The sequence below is a fragment of the Salvia splendens genome, chromosome 15 (assembly GCF_004379255.2).
Source record: "Salvia splendens isolate huo1 chromosome 15, SspV2, whole genome shotgun sequence".
Taxonomy (NCBI): domain Eukaryota; kingdom Viridiplantae; phylum Streptophyta; class Magnoliopsida; order Lamiales; family Lamiaceae; genus Salvia; species Salvia splendens.
This window is the reverse complement of record NC_056046.1, coordinates 34,428,690-34,454,261: the sequence shown is the minus strand read 5'-3', so window position 1 is coordinate 34,454,261 and position 25,572 is coordinate 34,428,690. Positions and strand designations below refer to the sequence as shown.

The window sequence follows — 25,572 nt, the reverse complement described above, 5'->3', positions numbered from 1 at the left end:
TCGTGGAAATGGTTGACGGTTTTGATAGACTCGAGGCGTTGGTGGGAAAATAGGCCCAGAAACCCAACAACTCATGATCCTCGACGGACTTCCAAAGAGCTTTGAGAAAGTAAGGAAAGAGATAATGGACAAGTTTTGGCCAACATCTCTTCTAGTACTCTCTAGCAAGCTCATTGAGACACAAGTCCAGATAAGGAAGATGGAGGGTGGGATGGTCAATAACTCCACTGACCTAAGACGCAAGTCTGACATGGCAGAGAGTTCGACCCAAACCAATGTGATTAGGAGGAAGACGTGATCTCAATCTAGCTATGACATTTATGTTTTGAACAATGAGAGTCTTATTTTGCTTTATTTACATTGTTGAATTTTTGAGGTTTTTGATATTTATACATTGTTTGGTTTTGATATCATATGGATTTTTGATATGGAATTATATTCCTGGATTATCAATTGTGTTTTTGGATTATCAATATCATTTTATAATGCTTGCATTATTAGATAAATGAAGTTTTGACTATCCGAATATTTATGACATCAAGTGTAACATGGTTTTAATATCAAAATGTTTACTTGTGGATATATTTGCTGATTCAATTATTAAGAAGTTTACTTCTAGTAATGTTGGTTATTAAGTTTCTTTAATCCTTAAGTCCTTTGAACCATTATTTTGTCGATGAGTCAATAGAACATTTATGTTCGACATGGATTCAATACAAAATAAAGTGATCTTATGATCGCGTTTGTACAAATGAAGGTGTAAGAAAAATAATCACAATAATTGATTACAAGACAAGTAAATTTGAAGTTTTATTTATTTTGTTGTGAAAATGATAATTAAAATAGTCACTTTTCGGTTTTTCTGCTTTGGTTGTCTTGTAAACTTCAAGGAAAAGGGAAAACACGGACCTCACCGGCGGGCAAAAGAGTCAATATAATTGCGCTTCACCGGGGGTAAAATTAGGGTTGGCCCGATTTGTTTGACTCCTAATTCAACACTTCATTGATTATTTTATAATATAGATAACTAAAAAAAATAACTTTCAACTTTATATTAAATATATAAATTATATACTAAATTTTATTAATATAATAATAGATAAAATAAATTGGAAACTTCAAATTCACTAAGAAAAACATTTAAAATTTTAAAATATGCTCTGAAATTTCTTGATGTTTATGTTTTATTTTGCATAAATCTCAATAGTATTTAATCGTGTTTATGTTTGAATTTAAGCATATATCTCGAATTCAATATTATTAAATGTTTTACATTTTATAAATATAACTAATTTTCAACATTATTTGATTGATCACATGTTAAATTTATCGGTAGCAAACCGATTAACCCGTTGGGCTAGCCCGAAACCCAAGTTTTTAGGGTTAGGGTTGAACTTCTATAACCTGAAAAAACCACTACTTGATTAGCCCGCACCTGAGTGACCCATAACTCGGGCAAGGTTGGCCTGAAACCCGCTGGGCCGACCCGATTGACATCCCTACCAGAGACGTCTATGGAAGTTAAAATTCAGAAATCTCGTATTTTGACTAAGTTTTATAATAAATATATTAAATAGAAAATGAAATAATGAGAGTCATGAATAGTGAAGGGAAGACATAAATAAGAAATGGAGGATTGGAGGTGCTACCTGTTTAAATTAATAACAATACATCAAATTCATGATCATATATTTATAATTCATGATTATACCCTTATTTAAGTCCTTCCTTGTTTCCGATGGTAAAAACAGAATTACTCACGAGCAACCAACACCAACAGCTTCCCTACGTTGCGACCGGAGTATAAGCCAAAGAGAGCCCCAGGCGCGCTTTCAATGCCTTCGGCTATGTCTTCGACGTATGTGATCTTCTCTTCCTTGATTAGAGGCACAACCATCTCCAGGAACTTGGGGTAGAGATGGTAGTGGTCGCTAGTGAAAAATCCTTCCATACGGACCCGTTTTACTATTGCGTTAATCAAGTTGTGAACGCCTTCGGGCTGCTCAAGGCTGTTGTATTGGGAGATCATCCCACAAAGCGCAACACGGCCGTTGAGTCTCATGTTGTTTAGCACCGCTTCGAGCATCTTCCCTCCCACGTTGTCAAAGTAGATGTCGATGCCATCGGGGAAGTACCTAATTAACAACAACACAAATTTGTGAGTATTATCTACATAACGATAAATTGCCGGAAAAACTATAAAATTTGGTCAAATTCTTTCAAAAAACTAACCAAAAAAATTATATATTTGGATTTGTTATCCACAGTCGTGGGATGATTGTGAACTGATCTATACTTGGTGGTTTTCTCAGCTGATTTACCAAACTTCAAGGTTTTTTGCTAGTTTTTATGAAATTTGTGTTGAATACAAAAGGATTCTTTTGTTATATAAGAACATAAATATGTGTATTGTGTGTTAAATTACTAACTATTCTTCAATGTTAAATAAGTATACACATTTTTATAGCAATGATAGAACCTCTTCAACGCTGCATTATAGTCTTGCTCTTCTTTGTAGTTGAATGCTTCGTCAAACCCGAATTTGTTCTTCAAGAGATCGACCTTCATCAATGTAAAAGCCGACTTGTTCATCAAATGTGAAACATAAACTTGCCACAGAAGAAAAATAGCACATAAATCGACTACCAATCTATCCAACTGTAACAACCCGAACTTTCGTACCTTATTATTATTATTAGCCTAAAGATAAATAATAAGTGATCGTTGTAGTATTCAAAATCTGCCTTTTTCATGTATAATAATTGATCTTGGAATTATAAATAATCGTTGCTTCGTTCTCGAACGAATATTTCAAGTAAAAATAAATAAATAAATAAATAAATAAATAAATAAATAAATAAAATAACACTAAATAAAAATTTATAATGTCCGGCATATCTCCGAAGTCCGCTAAATTACTATTATACAAATTTATCAAATCCTTATCTATTACAATTAGAGAAAAGTTCACGTAGCCCGTTCAACGGTCGTGCTCGCACTCCAAGAAAGTCCGGTACATCATTAGGGAATACTATGGACGTTATTTGTTTTCCTACACCAAAGCCACGAACTTGAAACGATTATACCTACACCAAAATTTAATAAACAAGTGAATAAATAAATAAACAATTACTTAAATCATTAAATAAATAAATAAAATAAAAAGAGGGTAGATTAAGTGGATCGAATTTTTTTTTCAATAGCATTTAATGCTGCATTTAATTAGAATGGCGGATCATTATCTCCTCCTAACAAAGGAGAATAATTTGAGATAGTAATGTGTAAGACAACTTTCTACCACAACTTGCTACACTGTTACTTTCACTACCATCTTTTGTGAATATGCATATAGATATACAATCAGTTTTTTTTCTTTTTCACCATCACACCCCCTTATCTCTCTGCACACACCAACCCCACAAAACATAGAGGAGTTCGAAGAGGGAGATTGCTACAATCCAACAACACTTTTTCACCACAAAGAGGTAAACAACAACCCTTTTCTTTCTTGCACATACGTACAAGCATATGCATATCTAAAGAGATTAGAATCTGCTCAAATCAGAAATCAACAATACACAACAAGTTTAACACCATGTTTCGCCATCAAATCAAAAATAGCAAGATAATTGTTTAAGGATCACCAAATTCACATAACATATAAATAATCCAATAATCCAAGTCCCACAACCAAGGTAAGCATGAATTAAGAATCTTATCTTAGAGGATGAATCTGCCGAATAACTTCAGGCAACGAGCTCTGCACTCCGTCGCCGACGATGGCGGCCCACGCTCCAAAAACACATCTGTTCTTTTTCATATCTTGAATCCGGAAATTTTGAATTTAATCAGCAAAGTTTTCATCAAAGAAAAATATATATAAAAGTAATAACTTAAAAAAAAAATGAAAAGAGAGGGGGCGGAGGAACGAACTTTCCGACCACCCTACCTGTCGAGAGACGGCGTCGGCGGCTGGAGGGGGAGGTTCTCGGTGATGGCGGCGGGGACGCGAACCAGCGACGGAGGCGGATTCGCGGCGGTAGCGGATTCGCGGTGACGGCGGGAATCGGAGTGGAGAGAGAGAGAGGGAGGAAGCTGACAGAGAGAGAGTGCGCAGCTCTACTGCTGTCCGGAGACGGCCGGACTGCCGGGAGGAGGGCGGCGAAGCCGCTGCCTCTGCATGTCGGCGGTGAAGAGGGAGAGAAAAGAGAGAGAGATGGAGAGAAGAGAGAAAGAGAGAGAGAGGGGAGAAGAGAGAGGAAGAGTCAGCGGCGACGGCGGGTGGCGGCGCTGAGGATGGCGGCGGCGGTAGCAGCAAGTGAAAAGGGGGGAGGGGAGTTCTCTCATTTTAGGCTTACGGTAGATTGGGGAAGATGAAATAGTATTTACATATGGGTTTTATTTTCTTGTTGTTGGGCTAATGAATTAGTTACTTGGGCTAAGGGAGTGGAAGAATTTAAATTTGAGCCCAATTCCTTTTAACAAATGGGGCTGCAGTAAATAAATGAAGGGAAGCCCAATCCCGAAATTTACCTATCCTTTCGGCTGAAAATAAAAGAGAGTCTTCGTCTAGTTTAGAAAATAATATCTTTTGGGAGCAAATATAATATTAAATTTTAGCCAAAGTTTAAGTTAAGGTTCAATTAATATTTTTTATATGGTTTCATCTAATTGTATAACTAAGATAAAATAATTGATCTAGGAATTTATTTTAGAGTTTTACTTAATGAGTAAAATTTTCAAAGTAAAAAGATACATAGATCCAATTTAGTCGAAGCCCGAAAATAGTAGATGAAGACGAATCAAATAATATATGAGCTTAAGAAATTTCTTAAAGATAAGTGAAGTAAGAAAAAGGAGATTTATTATGAGGCATGCATTCTAATTTAAGTAGTTTTGTCCTGGAGTCTAATTAGTGTATTATTATATTATGAAGTTTTCAAAAAGGTTACCTTCGCAAGTAAAGTCGGAACGAAAGATTCAAGTTAAGGAAACTAAACGATCAAGGTGAGCTTTCTTATACTAAAAATACAAATTGTATTTTATGAAATTGAACACATGTTCGTGATTTTTAAAGATGTTGTCTTGCCATAAATGTTTTTGTGTATGATGCCTATCTGTTGGCTACGGCCAAGTGAATTATGAATGATGATATAAGTCGAATTCGGGTCCCAGTGAGGGTGGTGTCCCCACTCGGACTAGTGTACACAAGCTCCCTCTGCATGTTGGGCAGAGCAGGTGACCGAGGAAGGTGGCCACCTTCCCGGCACAAGAATACCTCTGACATGTTGGGCAGAGAAGGTGACCGTGCGAGAACACCATCTCGACGGCACAATGTGATCAGATATGTCTAAGTACAGGAAAAAAAAGGGACTGCAGTCCAATGTGATATTTTTAGTAAGCTCGGGTCTTTTCAACAACACCCCGAGTGTTACTGTGATGATGGCTTGACAATATTTTCAAATGTATATGTGTAATTGTCGGCAATGTGTTCACTGAGTACTTTTTGTACTCAGCCCTGCATATATTTCTAAATGTGCAGGTTGAGCAGCGAAGTGGTGGAGGAAGTGCTATTGAGACAAGACATTTAATTCAGTCAGATTTTGACTCTCGAAGGTTCATGTCTTCATACATGGAACCGCGTTCATTTGTTTTCGTTGTGCATCTTAAAAGACTCAAGTCTATTTTGTTCAAAACTCTGATTTTATTTCGAGCTATGGTCGATTTGTGTTTTCCCCTTTCTTCCCCGCTTCTTTAATCCTCCCCTAGTCGCGATCAACCGTGTTTTCTATCCTTAGAAAATGCGGTCGTGACACCAACAATCTAATAAGTTTTCGATAAGCCATTAGATTCTGACCTTTTCTTTGTTCCCCGCACTCCCAACAACGTAACACCCTGCGATCTTTGCAAACTGACCAACGAGCTGACCAACTGCTCCGGATGCAGTAGAGACATACACAGTTTCCCCCTTTATGGGATAGCAAAACTTGAAAAACCCAACATAAGCTGTCATGGCGGGCATGCCTAAAATGATAACGCGAAACACGTTGATTTTCAGTCTCAAGTTCGTACATCTCCAACTGTTGTTTTTCAGAAACTATCAAGATAAACGTTACAAATCCAGCATTTCCCAATCTATTAATTCAAGCTTATATAGTTCATCAACAGCTCGTTTTCGTTAACAGTTTAACTGCATACATAACTTCTGCAGAATCACAAACAACTAGTTCTAGATCAGACAAATAGCACTAGGAAGCAGGAATCAAGCGTTAAATTTGAAGTCGATAATCACAAGGGGCTCGAGAAACTCACCAAGAATCCCTGTATAATAAGAGAGGGGCAAATCTTTATCTTGAACGTTAAACAATTGGTCTGGATCTTTAATAAGGCTATACTCCTCTCAGCCAGTAAACCCCCAAACTAGCTCGCCCGTCTTGAAATTGGATGAGACGAATCCAGTACTTTCGACACTCCAAATCCATAAATAGGCTGTCACCAGAAAAAAGGTCAACCAACACAAAAAAGATGCAACCAACATTGCATCAATGGAAAGATAACATTTTTTATTTCTTTCCCCAAAATCTCAAACTATTCATCAAACAAGACCTCTGCAGAAACATCAAAAAGACATAACAAACATTTTATCAATAGAAAGATACAGTTTATATTTTTCTCCCCAAAATCTCAAACTTTTCATCAAACGAAAAAATACTACTGTTATATTCCAATGAGATCATCTACACAATATTGTATTATAAGTCTATTTTTTTAATAAAATAAAAAATTAAGGGCCCCAATTTAAATCAAGACATGTATAACAAATTCTATTCCAACCAGAAGAAAAATTTAAGTTAAAAAAACTAAACTTACAGAATAAAAACTAAACATACAGAATCCAGCGTGAAAGAAGGTAAATCGAGCTCCTGATTCTTCATGAGGCTTAGAATAAAAGGATCGACGGATAAGTAGAGATTCTTCACCAAAACGGCGTCGTCGCAACCGCTGGGAATTTTGATCTGAATTTTGGAAGTTCTCAGCGACATATCGGATTCTTTCACAGATGTTTTGACATAGTTGCTGAGTATCACTTGCTTGTTGCTAATTTCCTCACCCATTTTACTGTTAATTCTGGTGGAATTCTGGTGTTCAGCTTCATTGTTTTATATCTGAAAATCCCTAGAAAAGCTCTTGGCTAATGGAGTAGAAGTTTTGGGTTGTGTGTAGTAGCGGCGCCTCTGCTAGGTGAGAATCATAGGGAGCTCTAATATTCTATGGAGGGACATCTTTTTTTTATATTATTTTAGATCCGTGAACTTTAAAAATATAATATGAGATCCGGTTTGAGGGTATTTTCATCCAAAAAACTTGAAAATAGTAAAAAAATATTTCGATTGATATTAACTCATAGTTGACAGACTTCAAATGATATTTTTAAAGTTCACGGATCTAAAATGATACATTGACAAAGTTCGTGGACTAAAAAAAATATTCCTTCTTCTCAATAATAGGCGGGGGTATTTTCTTCAGCAACCATTTAATTAAAAAACAAATATTAACACCTAAAGCCCCTAACCAGCCGCAATTCTCCAACACTGAACACTTGAAAAAAGATCCAATTACGTGGGCCCACCAGGCCATGTAAGGGAAACTGAACGAGTCTCAGTTTGTATTTTCTTTTATGACTTTAGGTTATGGCTGGCAAAATTTATTGTGTTTATAGGTCATTAGGTATTAAGTTCACTACATTTGACTAATTCACGCACAACATTTGTAAAGTTGTTTTCAATACTTTCAATTTTTCGTAAAAATGCGACACAATATTAGACTTATTATTTATTTAATTTGACTAAAGTTTAAATTTTGTCTCGCATATTTATTTAAAAAGATATTTTGATCCACAGTTTAAAGATTCTGTCCATTTGGTAGAGTACTTGTATTTTAAAGTCTAAAATTAGGCTTGTATATTAAAAAAACATATTTTGTCATATACATTAATAAATTTTGTCAATTAGATAGAGTACTTGTATTTTAAAGTCTAAAATTAGCCTCCTATATTAAAAAAAACATTTTTATCCTATACATTAATAATTAGTAGAGTACTTGTATTTTAAAGTCCAAAATTAGGCTCGTATATTAAAAAAAACATATTTTATCCTATACATTAATAATTAGTAGAGTACTTGTATTTTAAAGTCCAAAATTAGGCTCATATATTAAAAAAACATATTTTGTCATATAGAATAATAATCAATTAAGTGTCTTCGCTTCTTGTCCTAACCTATATATTTCAATTCATATTTAACATGTTAATCAAGTCAATCCATATTTAACTCATTCATCAAGTCAAAATGAGATTAATTAACCATTAATTATTAACAAAATTAGTATTTTAATATGGCCAAGACATATAACCAGATCTAGGAATGAACGGTGATTGGGGTCGAGGGGGGCCGACCGACCCCACCGCCGGCCCATGAATACGGCCAGAATCAAGCTTCTGTCGTTGTGCTTCAAGTCTTCGACCCAACGATGTAGAAAAAATAGCAGATATGCAACGGCTAATGAAAAGGAGAGTGTTAATCAAGGATCAATTGAGAATTTATACTATATTTATTGGAGGCTATGAAGAAACTACACGTTATGGCTTAATAAAGTGTTAATTTAGGCGCTATAAAGTTATTTATGAAGGTATTAAGACACTAAATGTTCTAGTGTATTTTTTTTCATAGTCATAACATAATTACATCACTTTATCTGTGTTCATGGATTAATGTGAAAATCACATTTTATGTGAGAATCGAGAATAATATTTTGAATGTATAAACTTGGATAATTCACGGTAAAAATTAACCGTATGAAAATAATATATTTATTCGTGACTAGTGGGATTTTAATGCATATCTTTCACTTAATTTAATATATAAAAACGCCAAACTATAAACAAAGTTCAAGAAACAAAAGAAAAATATAAGTAAGGGTTGAATTTAATATACATCACATTTATTATAAATCCCTTCTATGGATGTAACACCCACTTTTTTTTTCTAACTTGTGGAAAATTGACTCTTAGTGTTGTTATTCGTATCTAATCTCTTTTACCTCGCGTTGTGATCGAGTTATATGTTTAAAGTAAGTATCATGTCGTCAGCTGAATGAAGTTCTTTTTGCATTGAAGAACTAATAGCTAGTTGAGAGGTTCTTTCTACAAATAAAAGTCCAAAAGCGTTTTTACAACGAGTTCGATGCTAGAATAAAATAAGAACACGATTTCGGACATCACAAGAGTCGTTCCGGGCAGCCGTGCCGAGTGCCGGGCAGCCCCGGGACAGCCGTCTTCCGTCCTCCGGGTCTTGCTCGATCACCACATTTTTTTTACTCCCGATACCTACACGAAAGGATAGACCACGTGTCAAATCCACTTTCGACATCAAATTAAGATGAAAAGTTTGACAAGAACCGCATCACATCAAGCACGTTTTCCAAACGAGGGTTCGCGTTCTACGAACGACGGTTCAACTCCAAACAAAATTTCACGTTTTCCAAATGACTGCCGCATTTATTAGTCGTCGTTTCAAAATGACAAGATGCGAGTTTTTGTCTTTTGTGAAAAATGTAATTTTCATTCCATGCTTTTGTTTCTCTTTTGTCTCTATATATATAACTTCCATCCACTCCAAATTCTTTTACTTCACCAACAAAGAGCTACCATCAAGATTTTCGCCCCCTCTTCATCCTCTCCAAAATTTCTTCCAATCCTTGTTCTTGCATCCATTGGAGTTTGATTTTCAAGAGTTCCCGACGAATCGCATCAATCTTTGCTTCTACCGCTTGGTTTTCGATTCAAGAAGGTATAATTGAATCTTTTCCTCATCTTCTCCATTGAAACCTTGTTCTTGATTCCTTCATGCATATAGTGAGTGTAGGAATCTTAGATCGCATAACTAATCGGTGGAAATTTGTGTTTGTATGAGAACAATTGTGAATATGTGATTTTAAATGAATGTGTGAAGTTTGAATGAATCATTGGTGAATGATGTGTGAATATATGAGAACATGATTGTAAGAACCTTTTGAAGCATGATTGTGTGTTGGAAGCATGAAAAATTGTGTTTGGATGAATGAGGAAGAAACCCTGATCTCGAAATTTTGAAGCCTGAAAACTGTGGTGTTCGAACAGTGGATTCCGACGTGTGTTTGACCCATCAAAAGATCGAATTTTGACACGAAATTTTAACTGAATAAACTTCACGGTGTTATCTGTGTTGTGTGTGAATTTCAGACCTTTTTAACGAGAGATAAATTTTTAATAAATTTTTGAAATTGACTGTTCAATTCTGCCAGAAATTTGTAATCTCGCCCAGAAAGTTTCTTTTTCTATTTGACCGACCAAATGGCCTTATCTTAATGTGAATTTTTGACTGTATGTAATTTGAAGTGTCTTCTATGTTTTGTGAAAATTTCAGCCTCATTGAACATCGGATGAAGTTTTGGTAAATTTTTCAATCGAACCGCGCAGTACTGCCAGAATTTTTATGTTCCGACCAGAGGGTTGCATTGTTGTTTTGACTGACCAAATGATATGATTTCGATGTGAAATTTTAACTGGAAGAACTTGAATGTGTCTACTGTGTTGTGACCAAACTTTAGCTTCATATGAAGTCGGATGGATTTTTGGTAATTTTACAAACCAACTGCGCAGTTCTGCCAGATTCGTGGTTATGTGGAAATATCACTTGTTGCCAAGTTGAGTGAATTATATGATGCATGTATTTTTTAGGAATGTATCCTATGACGTGATTATGTGTGGCACGTTGAGAAATATTATGGCATGTTTTCCTTATGTTGATGAATGTTGGGATGGGTAATTTAAGAGAATGATAAAAGGAACGATAGGACATGCATGATAATGTGAATTGATGGAAGACTGATTTGTATTGTGGTTTGGCAAGGGTTATTGTGTGTACGTGAGCACAAGGAATGAGGGTTTGCCTTACGTGGATATTGAATTGTTTAAGCAAACAAGGTGGGCTTTCGAACTTAGTATTTTTAAGACTTTCTCTTTAAAGTATGTTTACAGTTTTTATGAAAAGTATTTATATGTGCTTTCTAATTAAGATATGATGTTAAGTGCGAGCTGGCTATTTAATGTGAAGTATTATGATAAGTGTTATTTGCTTGGTGTTATTATATGTCGTTATGTGTTGCTTTACGAGTGCTTATGAAGTGTAGCTTTTGTTGAGTTTGAAAGTTATGTGTTCGGCTTTTGATGACAGAAAAATGATTTACATTTCAAAAATGTGTTATGAAAAAAAAATAAAGTTGAAAAGGTTATGTCAAGCCATATTTTGTTTTGGAACTATGCCTATCTGACTGCAACGATGAATGGAATGGATTGATGGGTGACCGTGGGAGGTAACCACTTCCCCGGCACTTGAATGGAATGGATTGATGGGTGACCGTGGGAGGTAACCACTTCCCCGGCACTTGAATGAAATGGATTAATGGGTGACCGTGGGAGGTAACCACTTCCCCGACACTTGAATGGAATGGATTGATGTGTGGCCGTGGGAGATAACCACTTCCCCGGCACTTGAATGGAATTGATTGATGGGTGACCGTGGGAGGTAACCACTTCCCCGGCACTTGAATGTTAAGATATGATGAATGATGAAAGGAACGATGAATGATGAATGGATTGATGAATGAACAAGAGATAGTGAAATCGGGTTTGTCAGATACGGCATATGTTCCAGGAAAATAGATCGAAAAATCGCTTTTGAAAAAGGAAAAGAAAAATGTTTAGTGTTCTCGGACTTTTCCTAAAACCCCGAGTTCACTCAAAGAGTGGCTTGACAAAATCAGTTGTTATGAAAATATATTTTGGCATGTGTCCACTGAGTACACCAAGTACTCAGCCCTGCATATGTTTTAAAAATGTGCCGGTTGAGCAGTGATGACGGCGGGCGATGTTGAGCATAGACGATGAAGATCCTTCGATAGAATAGTACTCGGATGCGACGTGTCTCCATACACGACGTTATCTGCTCTTGACTCTTCCACTGCAGTGCAAAAGTCGAGTTTGCACTCTTTGTATCGTGCACTCTGATATATACTATGTGAGTTATTTCGGTTCAAGCTTCAGTTATGCCACAGTTTCTCCTTTCTTCCCCGCTTCTTTCATCCTCCCCTAGTCGCGATCTACCGTATTTTCTATCCTTAGAAATGCGGTCGTGACAATGGATGTGCCTCTCTCCTATTACACTGGAATTCTTGGTAAATTTGTTTGTCAAATTAGCCGCCGTATGTATCGTATCAGTGCATATTATTGTAGGATAATTTGCCTATAAATTTATAAATTTTCATCAAAATATAGTTTTTGCATACAGACTTTACAATTCATATGTAAATTATCAAACTATTAATTTGTTCTATTTTGCAACCAAACTATTAAATTCACATGTAAACGATCAAACTATTAATTTGTTCTGATTTTGCAACCAAACTACTGATTCGATTTGATTTTGCATTTTAACTATTAAATGTGACATCAACCAAAATAATGTTAAATTTTATAGTTAAATAATTCATTGGTTGAATTATGGTTATAGAATTATATCAAACCATTTTAAACTCAAAATCTTAATCGGAAGCAAAATCAGAATAAATCAATTGTGAAATACGTGTTTTAAAATGTTAACAATAATAACACATAACCACATCATACACGCATCGCTAACAAAAGTATTAGACTTAAGTAATAATCTTTAAATGAAATTTTCTGCGTCTATCACTGCATATTTTGACGATCATTATGTGAAGGTATGGCCGGTATCACTGCATATGTTGGATTTTACGAGATTTGCTCTCCAAAAAAGGGTGAACTCATCTTTATATCGGCTGCATCAGGAGTTGTAGGTTAGCTTGTTGGCCAATTTGCTAAGCTATTTAGGTGTTATGTCGTTGGAAGCGCAGGATCACAACATAATGTCTTTTAATTATTCTTTTAAATTAATTTATAAAAATCCATTCACCAACTTCTTTTTCAATTTGAATTTGCATAATTTGTTGGTGATTAAATGAATATGGAATATAATAGTAATAATTAACATAAATAACCATACAGTCAAAAGTCAACTCTAATTCAAGGTTTAAAATATTCAATAAGCATTATCTTTAATAAAAAATATTAATAAAAATAACCTCAGCAATTATCTTAATACTGAAGCAGCAATTTTCTTTTTGGGACTGTAATTACTTTATATTTTTTAGAGTTAATTTATTTATATATATTACTTTGTTAAAGGTTGATCTTTTGAAGAACATATTGGGTTTGATGATGCATTCAACTACAATGAAGCCATAAAGAGGTATATATATAAAGTGACAAAATTAATTAATTTCTTTTACATATATAATTAACTGATCTGACCATATAGATTATGGGCCAACAAGATATTGGGTCGGGTCGGGCCGGTCCAATCCAAAGATATATATACATGTAGCCCATATGGCCCTGGCTAGTCACATAAATAAACAAAAAACATCCCATTCGGTCTAATGAGCACAACCCCGACCCGTACTTTGTTATCTCTAATAAGTGTATGAAATTAATCACAACTATTTAGGTACTTCCCCGAATGGATTGACATATATTTCGAAAATGTAGGAGGCAAAATGCTCGATTCGGTGCTCCCGAACATTAGACCCCACGGTCGCATCACCGCCTGCGGGACGATCTCGCAGTATGACGAGGAGGAGCCAGACGCGACACACAACTTGATGTATGTGATCTTAAAGAAAATCCGAATGCAAGGATTCGTCGTCTTCGACTACTTTATTGTTGAAGGAATTGAGGCTGCGCCAGCTGCTTTGGTTGGACACTTTTCTGGTCGCAAAGTGGGAAAGCAAGTTGTTCTTGTGGCTTGTGATTGATCAATTTGGTCCTATCGATCTTGATTTAATGGACGGTGAGGATTGATTTGTGTATTAATTTATATCTAAAATAATTTGTGTTAGCTTCAATAAAGAATTACCATTTTTATACATGTTAGAAACTAGAAACTAAGAGATGAAACTTCTTTTTTCTTCTTTGAAGAATAAATCGAAGGCAACAATGAAATTTTCTTTGCTTAAAATTGTTTAATTCATTAAAAAAAATTCTCGATGACCTAGTCAAGAGAAATCGACGCTTGAATACACTAGTCAAAGGGATAGAACTTTTGAATTTGAGTGAAAGTAATGCCACTGAATAGTTCACATTTCGATCTCATACTTTGCATTCAGTCACAGCAGGAGATGTTGTTAGATACACAATAATTTATTATTCTTGAATTATAATATTTTAATATTAATATTTCCATGTTGAAATTTTGTATAATAGTATAGTTTTATCATCTTTCAACCACCATTATACGGGCTTAAATTAAACTAAAATATCGCAGTCTTCTAAACGTTATATGCTGCATTCTTATCGAGGAACATGTGTCAAAAAGACTTCAACGACGTCCCTTAATGATGTATTATGTATTTTTAAACTAACATTATGATTATGAATCAAAATTTTATCTCTCATTAAAGTACTCTAAGATAAGTTGAGAACACAAATTTCCTATCCAAATTATATTTTGAATCCGCCGCCAATAGTTGATCAATTATTGATATTTATTGTACTAGTATTATATTAGTATTACTCCTACGCAGTCATTTTGTTATTCAAGGTCTACTGCTATAAATCCAACATTTATTTTTCACAAGCATGGTCAATTTTATAGTACTCCTCGGACCATCCCCACACATCAAAAAATAAACGTATTTCACGCTTGATTAAAGAAAATTATTCCTTTCAATTTATTGCACTTCCAAATTTTCAACACATAACATGAAGCAATTTTTTTCCAACACATATTATTTTATAAAGGGATATCGGTCTCTAAAATCATCGAAATTAGGCCAAGATTTAGTATTTCCCAATAACTTAAAAAATGGTCTAAAATATAACAAACTTTACACTTAATTTGTTTGTTAGTACTACTATTTCCCATGGCAGGTCAATCACCATATCCAACCAACTTCCGAGCATTTTTTTATCTTACTTGGCACTTACTAAATCATTGTGATTTTCAACGTAGCTTTTCAACGTACATCTAAAATATTATAAACACTTCACGGTTGCCCACGTATAATAAGATTTTTTCTGGTTTGATAAAGGAATCAGATTTGATTCTGAAAACCTCATAAATCAAACGGAATATTCCCAACGGTGCCTTTTTGGTGAAGGAAAAGGGAAAACACGGACCTCACCGGGGGGCAAAAGAGTCAATATAACTGCGCTTCACCGGGGGTAAAATTAGGGTTGGCCCGATTTGTTTGACTCCTAATTCAACACTTCATTGATTATTTTATAATATAGATAACTAAAAAAATAACTTTCAATTTTATATTAAATATATAAATTATATACTAAATTTTATTAATATAATAATAGATAAAATAAATTGGAAACTTCAAATTCACTAAGAAAAACATTTAAAATTCTAAAATAATTTGGATCAATTTTAATTATTGTTGACGGTTTTTCTTTACGATCACATACATCACATTCGGGGTGGCAGGTCAATTATTGTGACTATTTTACGATCACATAATCCTTGTTTTCCCTTTTCCTTAAAATTGTTGATGGTTTTTCTTTACGATCACATACATCACATCACCAATAATCGAGCCAGACGCGACACACAACTTGAAGTTTACAAGACAACCAAAGCAGAAAAATGTCACTCTTTGGTGAACTTCCCTCTGCATTTTGGGATCATCGAATTCTAACATTTTTTGGCGAAGAGCTGGAGTCAACACCACATACCGCGAAGAGTTAGTGGTAGAAGGAGAGGTTGCAGACTGCCCTTGTTGCCTCCTGGATGTTTGAGGCGAACGCAACTGCTGACCTTCTGAATCACTGCCCTCATCTCTTAATGGTGAGGGAACGGGTGCTGGAGGATCTGTAATGTCGACCCCTACGTCCGCGGTGCGGCTTCTCTTGGGAATAGGAACAACTTTTCCTTTTCCCTTGCTCTTTCTCTCTTTCCTTGCCGGTTGCCCTCAGCAGCCTCCTTCTCTTTTCCAACATCCTGGATTTGAGGCTCCTCCTCATCCACCAACCCTCGTACTGTTCGAGATTTTTGCCCCATTATTTCTTTTCCTCCAGGGATTTTTAGGGTTTCGGCTTCCTCCAAGAGCTTGTCCATTGTCATTTGCCTTGTGTGACGGCGCAGCGGCTCCTCCTCCTCTCTTCCCATCTCTCCAATGGGCGGAATTCTTCCACCTATTCATCGTTGTTGCCTCCTTGCGATTCATGGACTGAAGTAGGGGCGCCACTTCTTGTTGGCGATGGCATCGTGAACGGCTGCCCATAGTCCTCCCTCAGTCCTTCTCCGTCAGAGGTAGACTCACTGCATTGCATCGGTTGGGTCGGGGATGAAGGTGAAGGTTGGACGGGGGATGGTGGGGGTGATGTAGGAGAGCTAGGAAGGTTGATCGTAGGTGAAGGTGATATAGGAGGGCTAGGAAGAGGGGACAAGGGTAAAGTTTGAACAGGAGATGTGGCTTTGGGAGGAGATGGTGGCGAAGGTTGGACGGTAGATGATGGAGGTGATGTGGGAGAACTAGGAAAGATTTTTGTCTTAGAGGACGAAGCTTTAGCTTTAGGTCGGGAAATCCCAGGTCTAGATTTGAGTTCTGCATATGCTGCTGCATCGTCCAACTCGCGGGGTATACTTCTGAGGATCTTGTCGAGATGCCGTAAGGTCTCCTCATCTACTTCTGGGTGTGGGGTGACTGTGCTGGTTAGCGGGGGAGCGGTGGTCGGTGTAGAGGGATTAGGATTTTCTTGACGAACCCGGGATGAAGTTTCCCGGTTGCCACCATCGGCGCCTGTTCTGGGAGATGATGGGGTAGTGGGAATTTCTTTGATCAACATCTTTGATTACAATGGTGATGAATGCTGGTGGAGAAGATGTTCTAGGCAAAGGTTTGGAATTTTGGATCGGCGAGGGATAGTAAAAGGGTATGCACTGTATTAGCTTTTGGTAAAAAGTAAAATATGGCTCTGAGATCTGCCTATTATTCTGATTCTATGACTGCTGGGATCTCTGACGGTTGAGATCCCTGCGACTGTTCACATACTGGCGCTCCTTTTCAGAGTGCCAGCTGGTTTAGCTTCTCTGATACACTTTCTCCCTCTCCTTAGGACGTCCCTTTATTGCGACAGTTAGCGCAACCTGACACCTCCCCTAATGACTTCATGTGTCCTATCACCACCTGTCCCTGATCAATTAACTTACTGCGGCCATTGGTTAACTCACATTGTGCTGATCAAGCAGACAAACAAACCCAGATGTAAACCTAATTCAACTTGGTCAGTTTCCCGCCTTAACTCCCGTCTTTTAATTTTCTAAGAAATAAATAAAAGAAAAGCATATTAAAATATTTACACTATACTATCAAGGGAATGACTGGTGTCCTTAGGATGTCACTTGATCAGACCGAAAATTTAGATTTGTGTTCCTTGATCAAGCAGACTACCCCAGGACACGCAATCGCTCCCTATACCTGCTCACTGGGCAAGATTGGGCAGGGTTAGTGGAATTTCTTCCACTATTCCTGCTTCGGTCTTGTCTCTATAGGGGGGTCTCCCTTGTGCATGCTTGCCTCCGGTGTGTGTGTCGCTATGGTGGTATGAGGGTCTGCCCATTCCAAATTCTGCTTCCTGGATATCAGTTTGATTTGACATGGGGATGGTAGCTTCTTCTGTTCACCGATGGGCTCTTTCTTTTCCGAGGAGAGGTCGGTCGCTCCCTCTTCTACTGTGACTGGATGTATGCACCGATTCGGGTTCATCTCCATAAGGTCTGCTATTTTCCACTTGACTTTTTCTCCCCCCTGCCTCAATTCTTTTGTCAACTGTCCACCTTGTCCTTGCCTATTTGATTCGGCTGTTTTCTGATACGGCGGGTCGGGCAGGTCCTGTAAGGTATCTGATGACTTAGGAAATGGCAATAGTTGCTCCGTAAGTGGAAGGTTCCCTTTTCGCATTCCTTTCAATGGGGCGGCTTGGGCAGTTGGTTTTTCGACCTTTACCAGAAGAGCGCCCTCTTCTGACTTGGCAGGTTGTGAAGGTTTGCAGAAATCCATAATTGCCCTCTCGATGGTTTCATCATCCATTTCCCAAGTTACTGTTTCCTCGAACCAGTCAGCTGCTTCCCTCTTAAGCTTTTCATCATCAGTGGACTCTGAGGAGAGTTCCTTTTCCAGATACTTCTGTTCCAGAGGTTTGACAGTCTCTACCGACTGTATGCTCTCACTATCCTGTGGCTTTCTTGCAGTGTTGTTGATGTTGATGGTAAGTCGTTCTCCAATAAATTCCAAATTCATCGTCCCATGGCGGACGTCAATGATTGTGCTAGCTGTAGATAGGAAAGGTCTCCCTAAAAGGATTCCAACAGATTCCTCCGCTCCCGGCTCAGTCATTTTTACAACAAAGAAGTCGACGGGGTACATAAATTTGTCCACCCTTACGATCTCATTCTCCAAGACTCCCTCGGGATAAATACAAGACCCATCTGCTAGTTGTATCTCTAGGTCGGTTTGGGATAGTTTTGGCTCCCCCAGCTTTTTATACATAGAATATGGCATGACATTGATGGAAGCTCCTAGGTCGCACATTGCTTGCTCACTTAGAACGTCTCTGATGGAGATCGGAAGTGTAAATTCCCCAGGGTCAGTCTTCTTTGGTGGGAGATCACTAGGTTGGATATCACCGGTCACCTTTTCCGCTTCGACCATCTTCTCCTTCTCAGCAACCTGTTCACGGTTGCTAGACTCCCTTTCTTTGGTGACTTGATCAAGAGGGCTGGGTTCGAATCTTTCGTTATGATTGTGTCTGGGTGCTGGAAAACTCGCCGTTGAGCTTGGATAAACCCCTTCCGTTTTTAAAGCAACAACATTTACATTCTCTCGCCCCGTAGGTGGCTGCACTGTAGCAGGAATCATTCCTTCATTCCCTCTTAGTTCGCCCAGTGACATGGCCACCTGAGATAGCTGCTTAGTGAGCATATCGAGTTCAGGCCTCTGTTCTTTTTGAGCTTCTTGAATCTCTCGCATTGCATCTTGGGACTGATGCGGGATCATCACATCTCCGGGACCTTCATTTTGTTGCTTGTTGTATCTTTGATTAAAACGACCTCCTCCATGGCCTTGCTGATAGTAGCCGTAAGGTCCATACTGCTCTGACTGGTTCAGGCGGAAGTAGTTCTGTTGGTTCCCTTGTTGGTTTCCTCTTGAATACGTGGAACATAATTCACCATTTGAGTGCTTGGCTGCCGTCCTTGGTTACCATACTGAGGGATCTGGTGTTGGTATCCCCAATCTCCTTCCTGTTGTCGGCTTGACCAGTTAGGTTGTCCTCCACTTGACCAATTTCCTTGAGGTCCACTTGACCATCCTGCCTGACCTCCCTGCATTCTGTTCCCTCCAGTGTTCGGTCTCTCCTGGATTCGAGCAGGCCAGTTGGGCTGCCCGTCGGAGGGTTGCACCCGCTGCGTCGAGGGTGGGGGTGGTTGGCTTTGATTCTGATCAGTCCATCTGAAGTTGGGGTGGTCCCTCCAGGGAGCGTCTCTTTGCTTTCCCTGAATCCAGTTGCCATTTACATTCCAATGACCTACGGCATTTACTTGCTCTATTTCAGGGGGGAATTCACAGTAGTAATAATGATGTTCTTCTGGCGGCGATGGCTGCGGTGCGAACTGTGGTTCTTTCGGTGCAGGTGGTGGAGGCGGCCTGGCTTTCTCCACTGCTTCCAGCAGCCTTTTCTCCATTTGCTCGAAACGAGCATCTAGCTTTTCATCGTTGCGCGCCTCTGCTGCATGCACTGCTCCTCTCCTGTACTGCCCTCGAGATGTTTCGTACGACCGTTTGGCCTCAATCAGCCTCTCCAGAATATTTTTGGCTAGGCTAAAAGGGGTTTTAGAGAAATCCCCTTGAGCTGCGAGGTTGAGGTCTTTCTTGCTGTCCACCGTAAGTCTGCCATACAAAATTGAGTAGATCTCCCGCTCCCCTAGCCACCTCCACAACAGAACATGATTAAATCTTGGGTGGTAGTAATTGAATAACATGAAGGTATTGGAATATTATTCCATAGAATTCGCGTGCCCAGTGTGGTATGATTAAATCCCCAAGAGGTGTTTGAAAAAGGAATTTATTATTCAGAAATATGCGCAGTTGGAATTGAATTCCACGAATAATAAATAAAGTTTCAAACTAGAAAACTCTTTGGAGAAATAATTTAATTCAAGTCATATAGCAGACGAAATAATTAAATTGATGGATTGAGATCATCTTAAAGGCGGGAAATGTTATAAAGTAAAATGGACCCAAGTTATTTGTAATTTGGTGATATAAGTGGGAGTGCAATATTATTCTTTTGTGGAACAAAATAATATTCCATTGATAATATATTAAATCATGGGTCATTTGATTTAATTAGTTAATTATCTAATGGGTGAGCCCAACACTTAAATCATTCTATGGATCCCCTTACTAGCCCATTAAGTCCACTATAAATATTGATGAGATGTGGAAACCCTAGCACACAATTCAAGACAACACAAAACCCTAACCCTAGCCTAGAAATCGGCGCCTCCTTCTCTCTCCCTCTTGGTCTCGGTTTTCATGCCTAGCATGTGGGAGAATTAGGGTTTTGATTATTATTCTTGATTTATCCTAATTCATAGGATTAGATCGAGGCAATTTCGTGTATTGTGTTTGGATTTTCCTATATCTATTCAAAAGTTATTTATTGATTATCTAAGATCCGCCCACACGGATGGATGATCAAGGACAAGGGAATAGTACGGAAGATTCGTGGTCGATAAACCAAGGATCGCCCGGAGGTGCAGCAAGCAACATCAATCCAATGATGGATTATGAGGTAACATTAATATACGTCGAATATGCATGCTTGCGTGTCTATTTGATGTTTAATTTATAGATCTATGAGTTATTGCATAAAATTGGAATTGAATGCATAGTCACCTAAATAGATCCGGTAAAGGATTTGTTTGGAACCGCGACTTCCGCTGCGCACGTCCCAGCAAGGTCAAGGGAATTTCCGCCCGAACCAGGGGAGTGGATCTAATCACAGTCAAGGATCAGGAACCAGTCAACCAAATTCCAAGCCACATAGAAGTATAAATGACATGGTGCACGACCTAGTTAGTACTCAACAACATATGCAAAACAACATGCAATCCAACAATGATGTGGTGCATAAACTTTAGGACGCTCAGATGGAGCACAAGGCGGTGATGGACATGATGGCAAAACAGTTGTCTTAGATCACAACTTTCTTAAGTGAGATGCGAGGGAACGAAGGGAAGATCCCTGCCACAGTCAAGCCGCCAGACAGGGCAAACATTAGTCAGATTACCCTGAGGTCTGGACGCGAGTACAAAGGGCCGACAATGAAGATTGATGAAAGCATATCTCGAAGGACATTGGAGAAAGAGAGCACAGTCCCCCACAAAGATGGCACGGAAACAGGGGATGACATCCAGACTGGTGATTTGGAACAACCACTACCTCAAATGACCGATCCATTCTTCCTAGACCCAGATCCTGAGGTGGAAGTCGAAGAAGTGAGGAAAGAGGCTGGGGAATCTTCTAAGGGAGATTCTACCAACATGATGAAACAGGTGAAGCCGTTTCCCTACCGAGAAGAAACCAAGAAGAAGAAAGAGGACACAGTAGACTTCATGGAAATCTTCGGGAAGCTGGAGACCAACCTGCCGTTCCTGCAGGCCCTGAAGCTGCCTATCTTCAGCAAATTCATCAAGGATTTTATTGCCGGGAAGACTAAGCCCAATGGCAAAATTGTGATTGGAGAGAACGTGTCAGCCGTGATACAGAAGAAGAGGATGCCCTCAAAACGTTCTGACCCAGGTATGTTCACTCTACCTATATCTATTGGTGATATCATGATCGAGCATGCCATGTGTGACTTAGGGGCTTCGATTAATGTTTTACCTCTTTCCATTTATAGAAAGTTGGTAGGGGTTAGGATCGTTGACACAAAGGTGGTAATCAATTTAGCTGATAGGACATGCATATGCCCAGAAGGTGTTCTAGAGAACGTAATAGTTAAGGTGCATGATTTCCTCTACCCGGTCGATTTCCATGTTATAAAGATGAGTGAGAACGAATCTACTGAGTCTAGAGGCGTACTCCTAGGTAGACCATTCCTACGTACTGCTAAGACAATAATTGATGTCTTTGATGGAACTATATGCCTGGATTATCATGGGGAAAGGTACACATTTAGCATTGATGAGGCTATGAAAAGTACACGTTTAGCATTGACATTTTAATACGAGTTGTTGACATTTGGTATTCTGGATATTGATATGCAATGATTTTGTTTCTTTGATTGGATGTGGTGACATGATATACTATCCTCTGTTTTTCTCCATTGAAGGCCTTCAAGAGAGCTGCAGAATCACTGGAGAAGCTAATGGATGCCATGAGGGAAGAGCTGCCGAACACCATGGTTGCCGTTCGATTATTTGGGATGGAGGTCATCGACTTGACAATGGAGCTCAGTGACAATGGTTCCGATTCGGAACTCTTCTGCTTCAGATCTCGCGAGCTCGTAGAGGTGACAAAATCGTCCAAGGATCTGAGGCACAGTGTGCCGGCGGTGTTGGAGGTGGAGGTGGATCCGAGCGGTGGACCTAGGATACAGAATGCGTCGATGGAGTTGTACAGGAGAAAGGAGGAATCCGCGAAAATTAATATCACAAGTTGTTGACAAGTTGTTGACATTTTGCTATAAGTTGTTGACATTTGATAAGTAGGCTATTGACATGTGTTGTATGATCATGATGCCTGAACTTGTGTCAAATAAAAAAATTAAGATAAAATAGTTGTTATTTTTTAATTACAAGAATTGATTTTGAGTTGTTGACACTATATACAAATTGTTGACAAGCTGTTGACATTTTACTATAAGTTGTTTACATTTGGTATGCAGGCTATTGACATGTGTTGTATGATCATAATGCCAGAACTTGTGTCAAATAAAAAAATTAAGATAAAATAGTTGTTATTTTTTAATTACAAGAATTGTTTTTGAGTTGTTGACACTATATACAAGTTGTTGACAAGCTATTGACATTTTACTATAAGTTGTTGACATTTGGTATGCAGGCTATTGACATGTGTTGTATGATCATAATGCCAGAACTTGTGTCAAATAAAAAAATTAAGATAAAATAGTTGTTATTTTTTAATTACAAGAATTGTTTTTGAGTTGTTGACACTATATACAAGTTGTTGACAAGCTATTGACATTTTGCTATAAGTTGTTGACATTTGATATGCATGCTATTGACATGTGTTGTATGATCACGATGCCAGAAATTGGGTCAAATAAAAAAATTAAGATAAAATAGTTGTTATTTTTTAATTACAAGAATTGTTTTTGAGTTGTTGACGCTATATACAAGTTGTTGACAAGCTGTTGACATTTGATATACAAGCTGTTGATATTTTCATATAAGTTGTTGACATTTGATACGAAAGCTATTGACATGTATTGCATGATCATGATACCAGAACTTGTTTCAAATAAAAAAAATTAAGAGAAAATAGTTGTTCTTTTTTAATTATAAGAATTGTTTTTGCGTTGTTGACATTTCAATACAAGTTGTTGAACTGATTGACATTTCATATATATTACCTACTGCTCAGTTCAAAAGTCAGAAACCACAATAGTTGTCCATGGTTTGTGTGGGTAGTGCAGGTTTTAGGAAGAAACCTTCACCAACCCAAAGTTCGATGAGTTTAGAGGCACGTATCTCACAATCTTCTGGGAATGCACCCAGGTAAAGGAAACAACCTTGAAGTCCAGCGGGCAAGTAAAGGTAGCTCTATAGCCAAGATCTCCAAGTAGAAACCCTCCCCCATTGCAGCAGCATCAGCAGTATCTTTTCTGTCTCCTGAATGAAAAGACCACCAACCACAACCAGTGACAGAGGAAGACCTTTACATTTCTCGGCGATCGATCTTCCAATTTCCTTCAAGTGAGGAGGGCAGGGCAATGTAACATCATCATTATCATTTTTCAGCATATCCCGGAAGGTAAGATAACAGAGCAACTACCAGCTGTGCTCCAGCCCGAGCGGCTGCATCTCATGAAGTAAACTAGATTTTTCAGAAATTTTATCAGTGACCTCCCGAAGCCTAGTGGTGAGAAGAATCCGACTGTCGTTCTCCTTATCCGGAAAAGCGTGCGCGATCCACGATTAGAAACTTGAGATTGTAAAGCTCTTGATGCAGGCGCTGGAGCAACGTCTGCTCATCGCCCTGAGTGGCATAGTGGCTTGCTTGGTAGTTCTTGCTCTCCATGATTACTAGCAGTTCATGACCTCACCTATAATGTGTTTACTACTATTAAATATCAAATGAACTTTGTAAATTTGTTAAATTTAGTCGTGCATCAGAAACATTATTCCGATAATTCATACTAAGAAACATGTTTTTATAAGCAGGATGAAATTAATCGATATCAAAATCATAAAAATAAAAAAATAAAAACACTTTGACGAATTTTCAGTAGCCAACTTCATTTAGAAATTTCATCAAACAGTTGGCAGAAAGATGCAACACTTACATACTGGCGCATAATTCGTGACGCTCTTCACACCTCCAGAACCACCGCGGCCAGCGCGATGGAACTCATCCTCAACGTACAAGCTGATCGACACAGTCTCTTCCTGCAAATCACAACAATTAAACCTTATCCACAAACTCCTTAATATTCCCTTGATTCAATCGAATTAAAATTGAAAACTTAAACACAACCTTGAAATAGTTTCCAACTGGAGAAGCATACACCAAAAATGTGTACTCGGAAGACGGCGCCAGCCCCAAAACCAGCACCTCCCTATCAGCAGAGGCTGAATGTCAATTTGATTATGTCAACAACGATTCTAATAAGTATACACTATGTCAATAACATGTATATCCTGTTTAAAGCAAGCACAATTATCTTATTACTATTATATCAATTGTTAAAGTTTATAATGTCAACAACAATCCAAACAAGCATACACTATGTCAACAGTATACAATATCATCTCAATGACAAGTATATGTCGTTTATAGAAAACACAAGTATATTATCATAACTATGTCAATAGCTATTACATGAAATGTCAATAATCTTAAAAATTTAAACAAATCCTTAACTGGAAGAAGATGTTTGTTCTCTTCCGTTTTTTCCAGCAGCATTGTTCATTTCCATCTCTTCCGATTCTACCATCGCTAATCAACAAAAAAAATAGCAGAAATCGAATTAAATAAAAAAATGCGAGATCTCTGCTGAAATCGCGAGATAAAAGCAAAATTCAGCATTGAAATGAGCAGAAATCAGTATTTTCAGATTTTTTCCCCAAATGTTTAAGCATTTTGATAAAAACAGCGAAGCGAAGTTGAACCTCAAAATAGCTGATTCCTTGACTTTCT

General features: G+C 38.0%; 1 protein-coding gene, 1 long non-coding RNA gene and 2 pseudogenes across 2 annotated transcripts; 1 reads left to right on the top strand and 3 right to left on the bottom strand.

Moving 5' to 3' along the window:
* Positions 1-1,618: 1,618 nt before the first annotated feature.
* On the bottom strand, positions 1,619-7,130 carry LOC121766439 (annotated as a pseudogene).
* Positions 2,847-4,923, bottom strand: LOC121766507. The gene is made up of 2 exons (XR_006043014.1): positions 3,950-4,923; positions 2,847-3,822 (listed from the first exon to the last, which is right to left on the bottom strand). It is a non-coding gene; the product is annotated as an uncharacterized LOC121766507 (long non-coding RNA).
* Positions 7,131-12,236: 5,106 nt separating the features above from the next.
* LOC121767083 lies at positions 12,237-14,130 on the top strand (annotated as a pseudogene).
* Positions 14,131-16,318: 2,188 nt separating this feature from the next.
* On the bottom strand, positions 16,319-16,972 carry LOC121767082 (leucine-rich repeat extensin-like protein 5). Its single transcript, XM_042163283.1, has one exon. It carries the CDS (start codon positions 16,970-16,972, stop codon positions 16,319-16,321), a length of 654 nt encoding a protein of 217 aa, XP_042019217.1.
* Positions 16,973-25,572: the final 8,600 nt, after the last annotated feature.

Excerpts from the sequence above, each read along its gene's own strand:
- LOC121767082 (XM_042163283.1), bottom strand. The coding sequence starts at position 16,972 with ATGTTGATCAAAGAAATTCCCACTACCCCATCATCTCCCAGAACAGGC.